At 44.0% G+C, this 12,032-nt stretch overlaps 1 protein-coding gene across 2 annotated transcripts in view; it reads right to left on the bottom strand.

Annotated features, from left to right (window-relative positions):
* Positions 1–12,032, bottom strand: part of ZFHX3 (zinc finger homeobox 3) — a 283,633-nt gene that overhangs the window by 45,098 nt on the left and 226,503 nt on the right. For both annotated transcript variants that reach the window (XM_073308352.2, XM_073308351.2), the window contains one exon: positions 7,602–7,709. In XM_073308352.2, coding sequence (XP_073164453.2) covers positions 7,602–7,709 — 108 coding nt within the window. The remainder of the gene's footprint in view (positions 1–7,601; positions 7,710–12,032) is intronic.

Below are 12,032 nucleotides of genomic sequence, written 5' to 3'. Positions count from 1 at the left end.
AATCAGACCTTGGAGATGGCGTCTGGATCCAGAACTACTCTAATGTGTCCTCCTGCCTTTGCCTCTCCTTTCCTCTCCCCAGCTGATTTCTCCCCTTCCTTTACTCTCATGTCACCGAATATCCCGGACAGTAAGTGCTCACCAAAACTACAGATATTAAAAAAGGCAGGGGGGAAGGATGGTAATAGATTTCCGCCAGGATGTGCCTGACCTGGTTTTTCAGTTTCAGTAATTAGAAAGGCAGTGGACCTGTAGGAATTATTCATAAACTGCAGGAGTTGTGCAGTGTACATTTATGTTAAACATGTCAAATCTGATTGAAATCATGCCTGCCAGCACCATCCTCCATAAACACACTTTTCTGCAACAATTTCCCAGCTCTCAGCAGCCCATTAATACCTCCTTTAATAGCAATCTACCAGAAATTCGAATAAGGGATGCTCCATTGCACTAATTGCTCAGGGTTAGGTGAGCATCATGAATTAAAAAAAATGTTTGTTTTTTTTAAACCCTTCAGGCTAGTCCTCCAGAAATATTTCATTTCAATCTATGTTTTAAGTAGAAATTAAAAAACAAACAAACCAAAAAAACACGGGTGTACTGAAGTCCATACAACTGATAATACTAATAAAGTCCTTCATATAGCAGGGCCACTCGAGATTGAGACGTTCTCTGACATTTTATCAACGTCCATATATTTCATGTTTAAAAATAATAAAACAAAACAAAATTCTTTAAGTCCAGAATTGGTTTCCCTGGATATGACTCAGGGCTCTAGGTGGAAACCAATGTGTCTGATATTAAACATTTACATCTAGAATTCATTCATATCTTCATGATTTGAAAATGCAGTCAGGCAACAATTGCGGCTTTTTGCTCATTTGTGATGAATCTGAAGTTAATCATGAAAACATGATTTATTCTTTGCTCAGAGGCTGAGATTTGGGAATTGTCATTCTTGTTTGGCACTAAAATTGGAAGAACTCGAACATAAGACTGACAGGTAGGAAGAACCTCCAGCACCACTCATGTTGCATCTCTTGAATGTGCAGAAGCTATTTAATCCTACTACTGTAATGAAAATGAAAAGCAAACAAGCCCAGTCCAGGAACAGGAAACATTAGTAATGTGCTTCTAAACCAATAAATAATTGATTTTAAAAAAGCACAAACATTCTGAACTCCTATGAAAAGCTAGTGATTGTTCAGAGCCATTGGCCATGCTCTGGGGTCTGCCATACACACAAAACATTTGGACTAGTGAGTGCAAAAATGACAGAGCTTTTTTTGTGCAATGTAATGAAAACTCATTTGTAATTTCATTGTGGCCCATTTTATGACCCCAGAATTTTGCTTTTTGCCAAAACTTCTAGAACTGACTGGATTCATATTATAGAATATCAGGGTTGGAAGGGACCTCAGGAGGTCATCTAGTCCAACCCCCTGCTCAAAGCAGGACCAATCCCCAACTAAACCATCCCAGCCAGGGCTTTGTCAAACCTGACCTTAAAAATATTTAAGAAAGGAGATTCTACCACCTCCCTAGGTAACGCATTCCAGTGTTTCACCACCCTCCTAGTGAAAACGTTTTTCCTAATATCCAACCTAAATCTCCCCCACTGCAACTTGAGACCATTACTCCTCGTTCTGTCATCAGCTACCACTGAGAACAGTCTAGAGCCATCCTCTTTGGAACCCCCTTTCAGGGAGTTGAAAGCAGCTATCAAATCATAGAATATCAGGGTTGGAAGGGACCCCAGAAGGTCATCTAGTCCAACCCCCTGCTCGAAGCAGGACCAATTCCCAGTTAAATCATCCCAGCCAGGGCTTTGTCAAGCCTGACCTTATAAACCTCTAAGAAAGGAGATTCTATCACCTCCCTAGGTAACACATTCCAGTGTTTCGCCACCCTCATAGTGAAAAAGTTTTTCCTAATATCCAATCTAAACCTCCCCCACTGCAACTTGAGACCATTACTCCTCGTTCTGTCATCTGCTACCATTGAGAACAGTCTAGAGCCATCCTGTTTGGAACCCCCTTTCAGGTAGTTGAAAGCAGCTATCAAATCCCCCCTCATTCTTCTCTTCCGTAGACTAAACATCCCCAGTTCCCTCAGCCTCTCCTCATAAGTCATGTGTTCCAGCCTGCTAATAATTTTTGTTGCCCTCTGCTGGACTCTCTCCAATTTTTCCACATCCTTCTTGTAGTGTGGGGCCCAAAACTGGACACAGTACTCCAGATGAGGCCTCACCAGTGTCGAATAGAGGGGAATGATCACGTCCCTCGATCTGCTGGCAATGCCACTACATATACATCCCAAAATGCCATTGGCCTTCTTGGCAACAAGGACACACTGTTGACTCATATCCAGCTTCTCATCCACTGTAACCCCTAGGTCCTTTTCTGCAGAACTGCTGCCGAGCCACTCGGTCCCTAGTCTGTAGCGGTGCATGGGATTCTTCCGTCCTAAGTGCAGAATTCTGCACTTGTCCTTGTTGAACCTCATCAGATTTCTTTTGGCCCAATCCTCTAATTTGTCTAGGGCCCTCTGTATCCTAACCCTACCCTCCAGCGTATCTACCTCTCCTCCCAGTTTAGCGTCATCTGCAAACTTGCTGAGGGTGCCATGCACACCATCCTCCAGATCATTTATGAAGATACTGAACAAAACCGGCCCCAGGACCGACCCTTGGGGCACTCCACTTGATACCGGCTGCCAACTAGACATGGAGCCATTGATCACTACCTGCTGAGCCCGACAATCTAGCCAACTTTCTATCCACCTTCTATCCACCATTCATCCAGCCCATACTACTTTAACTTGCTTGCAAGAATACTGTGGGAGACTGACTCAAAAGCTTTGCTAAAGTCAAGGAACAACACGTCCACGGCTTTCCCCTCATCCACATCAAAATATGCAAAAATTCTAAATTTTGTATTTTGATTTGAAAACTCATCATTATGCACAAAAGATTTTGATTTTTTTTTTTTGGGTGGGGGAGAATGTTACTTGAACATGGGACAAGAATAATTTGTTCTATTTACAAATTTTAAAAAAAGACAATTTTCCAGACTTGTTTTGAAACTGGAAATTTTTTTCTAAATTTGCCATGAAACAGAGAAACCTAAAGTGCTGAGTCTTTTCCATTTCATCGCAAATATCTTACAAAGGTTTCATGCTGGCACAACATGCTGAGTGGTCAAAGGCAGCCAGCTGCAGTGTTCACGGACACTTTTCACTCTGCTCCAGCAATAAAACGAATAATGGTTATAAGTTACACAGCAGCTGTTCATCAGAGGATCTCACAGTGCTTTACTAAGGTGGGTAATTATTCAGTCTAGAGGTGGGAAACTGAGGCACAAAAAGGTTAAGTAAATTCTGAAGAGTCACATAATGAGTCGATGGAGTTCCTACTCTCCCCCTCAAAAGCTCTTCCTATTCCCTCCTTTCTCAATCACCGTGGATAACACCACCATACTGTCTGTCACTCAGGCCTGTAAGAAAGGCATCATCTCCTCTAGGTCTTCACATTTAGGCTGTATCTAAATCTTGCCGATTCTAAGATACCGCCCCTTCCTATCTATTCATATGGCTACAGAATCTCACCCAAGCTGTCATCATCTCACATCTCAATGCAACATCCTTCTTTCTGGCCTTGAGAATGCAGTCTTGCTCTGCTCAGATCCAGAACACAGCTACAGAGGTCATTTTCCTAGTCTGTTGCTTTGACCATGTCACTCCTCTACTTGCATCCCTCCTCCTCCTTCTTCTCTATGGCATCAAACATTAGCTACTTATCTTCAGTTTCAAGTCCCTTCATTACCTGTCCTCACCCAACCTATCATCTCTCATTATCAAAAGGTGGATGCCTGCCTTGGATTAGATCATGCTGTCAGCCTGCCTTGTCCACTTGTTAAATTTTTAAACAAGCACCGTCACTCTTTTGCTGCCCTTCATTCTTAGAAGAAGTTCTCTGTAAACGTCCGGAAAGCGATGTCTTAATCAGCCTTCAAATCCCTCCTCTAAACCCTCCTTTGCCATGATGCCTTGAAAAGAGCTTGACAGTGGTTACGCTGCCAGTGTGCTGAAATCACAGCTGAACAATCTTGTCTCATTGTTTCCTTGTATTCCCACATCCATCTGCATCTATCTGTTGTCTCCTGTCTTACACTTAGACCGTAAGCTCACTGGAGCAGGGACTGTGTTTGTACAGTGCCTAGCTCAGTGGGGTCCTGTGCACGACTACAGCTTCGGGGTGCTACCATAATACAAATAAGTAAATAAATAAATAATCAATCAGGAACAGAAGCAGAGTCTCTTGATTTTCAGGCCAAACCCATGTTCACTGGCTTGCAAGTGCTTGAACCTGCATTTCCTCCTTGCCCTGATCTTCCATTGCCTTCAAGGGGATTCTGGAAGCAGAATGGACTAAGATGTAAAATTACAATTGCTCTGTTCACCTACAGAGACAAGGTGGGTGAGGCGATATCTTTTACTGGACCAACTTCTGTTGGTGCAAGGGACAAGCTTTGGAGCCACACAGAGCTCACCCACCTTGTCCGGCTAATATCCTGGGACAACATGGCTACAACCACACTGCTACGCTGCTCCAGTAAGTAAGAAAAGGTTTCAGTGTTTCTCTGGTTTGAATAATGTGGGGTATTTTTATTACATGTACAAAATTAGGGCCCCAGTTCAACAAAGCATTTAAGCATGTTCTTAAATCTCACTAAACTCAGTGTCCCTGACCTTGCTACAGTCTCTGGCCAGAGCCAGAGCCCCACTGAGTTCCTGGGGCTCTGTGGAAGCACAGGGACTGGCCTATGTAGAGCCAGTTATAGCGGTGAGGCCTAACACAGTAGAGCTTATTTCCTTTTAGAGAACTTTTACACTAAGCAAAGCTTAGAGGTGCTATACATTGGTTTTAGTATTTATTGTTTACATGGCACTTACACTGAACATGGGCTACAAATTTCACAGGAAAATGATAATACAAGGAGCCTTAAAAGTTTAAGTCCAACATTTAGATTTTGTGCATGGAAAAAAAAGTTTTACATGACTTCAATTTTTTCACATGATTTCTTAAACATATAACTGAAAACAATCTAAAAATTTAAACTTTCTCCGGCAGTGCTACGAATACCAGTGCGCCAGCACCGTGAGATAATTTCGAATATATTAACATTTACAAATAGTTCAAGTAGTCTTTTCAATGTGCTTCCCTTGCATTTGTTGATACTGAATTTCATTCACCTTCAATCTTGCTGCCCAGGTTGATGATGATTAATTATTTGTATTGTGGTTGTGTTTTGGGGGCTCTAACCAGCGGGCAGGGTCCCATTGTACTACTCACTGTACAAATACTTAGCAACAGGATTGTCCCTGCCCCTCAGAGCTTACAGTTTAAGTAGGTCCCTTCTGAAGTTCCTCACAGTCTTCTCTAGCCTACCTAACTTTCTGTCACCTGCACATTTGCCACCTGACCCTTGACCCCATTTTCCTGTTCTCAATAAATCAGACAACACTGTCTTAGTATGGAACTCCACTGTTAACCTTTTGCCATGGTGAAAACTAATCGTTTATTTCTTCTTTTTGTTGTATTTTAGTCAGTTTCTAATCCATGCCAGACTTATCTCTCTCCCTGGAGATACGCAGCCTCGCAGGAGGGGCTTTGGAAAAGGACTGTCATCAGTTGGGTCTCCTTCATGCACCATTTTGTTCAAGCTGAGGGAGACGAAGGAGGAGGACTGCGTACAACAGATTCACAAACATTTCTGCATGCTCGTTGAGGCTTGTCTAGACTTGGAAAATGAGTCGTAATCTGTTAAAACAAAACCTATTTTCCCAGTCTTGACGTGTCCTTCGAAAGTGAAAGAATCAAAACTGTTCCTGGAGGTGAAAGCAGAGATCGTAATACCCCACCACAGTAAGACTGTATGCACTGCAGAGACCTGTGGCCTTCAGTTGTGGTTCATTGAGAAGCAGCTGTAAACAGGATGGGAACTATACTGGAGATGGCAGCCTGCAGAAGAGCTATGTGCTCTCTCTCTGTGCTGGCCATGAAAGACAGAGTAAATGGGGCCAAACATCTGTATTTCTCTTTGGCTACCTTGAGGAAGGGGAACATTTTAGATCAGCAGCATAAATAACCCTAAGGGGGAATCGCTGGGTTCCTCTCTGTTTGCCAGGAAAGAGAGCCAGAACTGCTCAGATTTGGATGCTGGGAAATGAGAATCCCTCTCAATTCCCCTACCTGCAAGTAAACAGAATGGTCAGCACAACCATGCTGCCAAGGGGAACTGCTACCTGCCTGCTAAGAGGACAAACCTGAAATTGTTTTCTGCCCAAAGGCAAAAAGGATTTTAAAAAAATGTTTCTTTAGTGGGTCAGTGACCCTATTCCCGGGAGTGGCAGTGACCCTCAAACTGCTTATTTCTCCATTTCTAATGAGCACAGATTTTCCAAAGAGAGACATTTTTGACTTCTCACAAGCAAAAATACATCTATTTTCAATTGTGGTGTCAAAATTTTGTACAACTCTAGCAAAAAGTAAACAAGCAGGAAGTCTACATAATGCCTTGTCCTGCCATGAGTGCTGGGGACTGGACCGGACCACCTCCTGAGGTCCCTTCCAGTCCTATGATTCTATGAAATGGCCAGATTGCAGGCTCTTCGGGGCAGGGGGAGTCTCACTGTTATGTCTGCACAGTGCATGTCTACATTGCGATAAAGATCCACAACACAGCTGCGGCTGGCCCGAGTCAGCTGACGGGCTCACAGGGCTCAGGCTGGGGGCTATAAAACTGCCGTGTAGATGTTGGGCTCAGGCTGCAGTCCAAGCTCTGGGACCCCATGCGGGGGGGGAGAGTCTCAGAGCCCGGACTCCAGCCTGAGCCTGAACAATTTTACAGCCCCGCAGCCTGAGCCTTGTGTGCCCAAGTCAGCTGACTTGGCCAGTCGCGGATCTTTTACTGCAGTACAGACGTACCCGGGGGACACTGCAATACAAATAGTAAATGGTGAGAAAACAAACGAATGTACTGTTGGTCTCACGAACAAAGTGTTAGTGACAGGAGTGCTGTGAGCATGACTTCTTATGCCATGTTGATGGTGTCACCTGAATAGACCTTTCAAGCAAAGCAACAGTTTGCTTTACCTGTAACTTTCTGTTTTCCCCTGTCTTTCCTGCTAATTTGCAGAATGACCGCGTAACTCACCATTTTCGTGACCTCCTTTCCCATCATGCTATGTCTCTAGAAAACACTTCGGGATAGGGACTCTCTCATAACTGTTTGTAAAGCCTAGCACGCTTTTGGGCACTGAATTAGTAACTTCAGGCAGGAGGAGGCGGCTGGAAGGGGACATATTTTCAACAAAAAAATGAACGAGGAAGGTTAATGGATGGAAGTTGAAATATCTGTTTGAAAATTTTATGGAGTTTGTAAGTCCTTCTTCAAATAAAATCAAATGGAAGAAATATGAAGGCCCAGATTTACAGAGCTGAACAAGGCATCAGCTGAGGTGCCCTTATAAGCCATGCTAACCATCTATCTATCCTCAAGGCTAGCTGGACTTGGGATAGGAATGAAAGCAAAACCCACCTGTCCATTTGTTTTGGTCCTTGTCACCTCCACTCTCTTGCTCTTTAGTAGGCTCTTCTGGATCAGCTGGTGTCTCATTCAGCCCTTCCACATCTTCAACTGACTCTTCTGAAATGTAAGAAGCAAAGGGGAAAAAAATAAAAGCAGAAGTAGAGAAACAGGAGTGAGTCTCTCACTCAAAGAGCTCGGCAGCAGCTAATTTTGTGATGTATATATAGAACTGGGCTTCCAGTGGTTCCAATTCCCCTCTCCCAGGACTGCTTTGTGACAAGAACTTACCGAAGGACCTGGCTAAACTGACAGATGCTGGGTTGAGTTCCCTCACATTCATCAACTAGGATTGCTTGGTTATTTTCTATGGTGTCTGGGGGTCCTCAGAACCTACAGTGCTAGTAGTTTCTTGCCTGGTCAGTTCAAGCTACTCTGCTGAGGACCAATCTCAAATAGATTTCCACCTACCCATATTTCAGACTGCAAGCACAGAACTGTTTGGGACATTCCAAGAAACAAACACACGCAGTCTCAAGGCTGGATGTAATGTCAGTAGAGCTCAAAGACCAGTGAAATTCTAGCAACAGGAAAAGGAGTGCTGTCGTCACTAATTCGCTTTCCAGGGATGTCCTGTTCTCTGTAACTGGGAAGATTCTGTGTCTGACAGACAGGGCTGTCTACCTATGACACACCTGGCAGAATGCACTTTGCAGTTTCAACATTCCCAGTCCTGGATGTGGCTGGAACTTTTCTGCCAACAACCTGACCTTTGTATATCCCACAAGATCCCGTCAGGTGGGAACTACTCACAGTTACCCAACACTAATCACCGCAGAGAAAACATACAAGGACTATTTCCAGGAACAGTCACTTCTCTAGGCAACAGGCTGCAGCACTTCACATGGTGAAAAGAAACCTGCTGCCTGAGTGAAGGAGAAACTTAAGAAAAGCAAGAGTCCCTAGGGAAACATACCATGTGGGGAAGTGAAATGAGGACCCTGCCCCTCCTATGCTGTTCATACCCACTGACAAAATTCCAGCAAGGTCATTTACGAACCAAAAATGATCCCCAAGTCCAAAGAGAATTCCTTTTAAGGAAATAGTACAATCCTTGCTTCTCCATGCACATATAATCTGAGAAGAGGCAATTGCTGAAACAAACTGGAGGATATGGAGACACGTGCACCATCTTTTCTAGGTCCAGCCGTGCTTGGCTATCTTGCTTTTATTTATACAGACTTTCAACAAGATTGTCCAACAACTGGATCATATAGTTTTGAGATATTTCTTAAAGCAACAGTTCAATTAGTTTCTAGTCAAGCTCCCCTGTTCTCTACACACATCCTTACCTGCCCTTTAAATACACACACACAGTCCATCAGACACTAGGGGAATGGGAGCCATAAAAGCAGGTATTAATCCACAACAGAGCAAGACCTCATCAAGAGAACGCTAAGCACTGACAGGCCCACGTCGAATACGAAAAAACTGGGACTTCAGACATGCACAACTTTGTCAGAAACTGTCCCCATCCTACAGAACCCAAACAAGCTAGTGAGAAATGGCAACCTTTCCAATGGCTTTAGCGAAGAGGAACAGACTCACTAAGGCTTTGTCTACACTACACAGCTTTTAGCGACCGTGTCAACACAGCCATGTCGCTAAAAGTCAGGCAGTGTAGTTGCTGTTTGTCAGCACTTTTGCCAACAAAATCCTTCCACCCTTAACGAGCAGCATTCATCGTTGACAGGAGAGCGCTCCTGCTGACAACGCACTGTTTATACTGACTCTTGCCATGGCAAAACTTTTGTATTTGGCGGGGTGGGAGGGGAGCACCTTTTGTCGCTCAACTGCCAGTGTAGACATAGCGTAAGAGAGAACAGTCTGAGGGCTTGTCTACACAAACAATTAGTTTGCAGCAAGTTGGAGTGTGAAGCTTGCCGCAGACTAGCTGTCTGTCTGGACCCTACTGATGCACACTAGCAGTTCATTAACGTGCTTTGATCTAGTCCTATTTGACACAGCAGGGTTCACAAGAATACTTGGCCGGTGGCAGGCTACACAAGGCAGATTCACATCCTTGTTTGCAGTGAACTAAATGCTCATGTAGACAAGCTTTACCACCAACAGAAAAGGGAATAAACTGTGACATTAGATTGAGGGGATGACAAGCGAACATGCTCTTTTTGCATGTCTAACAATTTTTTCCAGTCAATCAAAAAAGAAAGTGAATGTTGGCAGGACAATTAGGCTCATTAAGGAGGAATTCTACCACCGCTTTGGTAAGGAGTCTCATGGATGAGTTCACAGTACCTCCTCCAGTAAAAGCTGGGTCAATCACTAGAGCCTGAGGATCACTCACCCTGTAAACGGAAGGTTACCATTAGGGAAACGAGCCACCATACAAGCAACATAAGCTTACAGGAATGGAATGGTTCACATGCAGCTTTCACCAGCTCTGTCAGAAGTACATTAGTAGCCACTGGCAAAGGGGGCTTTTTAACAAGGGCTTTCAAAATTGACTCTGACAAGGGGTTGACTTGGGCGTGACTGCTCCACACTGGGAACTTTCTCTACTTGGCACTCTAGGCGCTGCTGGCCAAACACAAGCCATTTGCTTGAAGGTACAGGATGCAATTTTCACAGACTTCTATATGACTTAGCCCAAGTTCCATCGACTTCCAATGGGGACCCAGGCTTGTAAGTGGCTATGGTTCTTCTGAAAATGGGACTGAGGTGCTTTGGAAAATGCTCCCCTGAGGCCGATGGATAGAAGGGGTAGCCCATGATGTCTAACAGGGAGCGTGGCTCATAATCTACCTCACTACCACCGCTCTGCAGGTCAAAATTCTTTAGAGCTGTGAGAGTTGCAGGGGTCTTGTGCTGGGAAGCTCAGATTCCCAGTGTCAAATGCCTGGTGGATGGTATCCTTCGACAAAGACATTTTTCAGTGATATGCAGAAAATTACAATACTACAAATTACTGATGCAGAAACTGTCCCCTTGTGGGCTGAGCAGCAGTGAGTTTGCTGGAGGGAAGAACTGTGGAATCAGCATTTGGATTCATAGTTGGGAACTGAAATTCCATAATTCCCCTCACTTCAGGGAAAAATTGAGAAAAATTCATCTCTTTGTTACTGCCTAAGAGAAGCTGTAAGCCAAGGTGTGGAGAAGGTTTCTGTTTAACTGGGGAAGCAGGGCTAAAAAGCAGGAGTTAAAAAGTTAACTGATTTTATGGTCTTCATTAAAAAAATATTTGAATATCAAGTCTTTGCTTTTTTCTATCCCAAATTAACATTCTCCATAGTGACTGGTTCCAAGACACTCCAGTGATACATAAACTAGAATTGCTTAACTAGACAGACAAGGAAATAGCCTAGAATCCTCCTGGTAAAATACAATGTGCACTTCCTCTCAGCTCCTCAAAGCACTTTAAGAAGGTGGGCAAAGCATCCCCAGCCCCATTTCACAGAACAGAAAACTTGAGGCACAGATAAGGTTGGTGACTTGCTCAAGGTTAAACAGGGGGACCAGTGACAAACCTTTGTCATGACCTTTGTGACTTTGTCCTCACCCACACTTGTGTCATATTTGGGGACAATATATACCTTCAAGTCAGCAGCACTGTTATGGGTACCCGCATGGCCCCACAGTATGCCAACATTTTTATGGCTGACTTAGAACAACGCTTTCTCAGCTCTCATCCCCTAATGCCCCTACTCTACTTGTGCTACATTGATGACGTCTTCATCATCTGGACTCATGGCAAAGAAGCCCTTGAGGAATTCCACCATGATTTCAACAATTTCCATCCCACCATCAACCGCAGCCTGGACCAGTCCACACAAGAGATCCATTTCCTGGACACTACAGTGCTAATAAGTGATGGCCACATACACACCACCCTATACGGAAACCTACTGACAGCTATGCCTACCTACATGCCTCCAGCTTCCATCCAGACCATACCACACGATCCTTTGTCTACAGCCAAGCTCTAAGATACAACCACATTTGCTCCAATCCCTCAGACAGAGACAAACACCTACAAGATCTCTATCAAGCATTCTTAAAACTACAATACCCACCTCTGAAGTGAAAAAAAAAAAAAAAAAAGATTGACAGAGCCAGAAGAGTACCCAGAAGTCATCTACTACAGGACAGGCCCAACAAAGAAAATAACAGAACGCCACTAGCCATCACCTTCAACCCCCAACTAAAACCTCTCCAGCGCATCATCAAAGATTTACAACCTATCCTGAAAAATGATCCCTCACTCTCACAGATCTTGGGAGACAGACCAGATCTCGCTGACAGACAGCTCCCAACCTGCAACCACACACCACCCAGGAACCTATCCTTGCAACAAAGCCCGATGCCAACTCTGTGCACATATTTATTCAAGTGACACCATCATAGGACCTAATCACATTAGCCATG

Source organism: Lepidochelys kempii, chromosome 12, assembly GCF_965140285.1.
Source record: "Lepidochelys kempii isolate rLepKem1 chromosome 12, rLepKem1.hap1, whole genome shotgun sequence".
NCBI lineage: Eukaryota > Metazoa > Chordata > Testudines > Cheloniidae > Lepidochelys > Lepidochelys kempii.
Note: the sequence above shows the minus strand (reverse complement) of the source record. Positions and strands in the feature narration are given on the sequence as shown.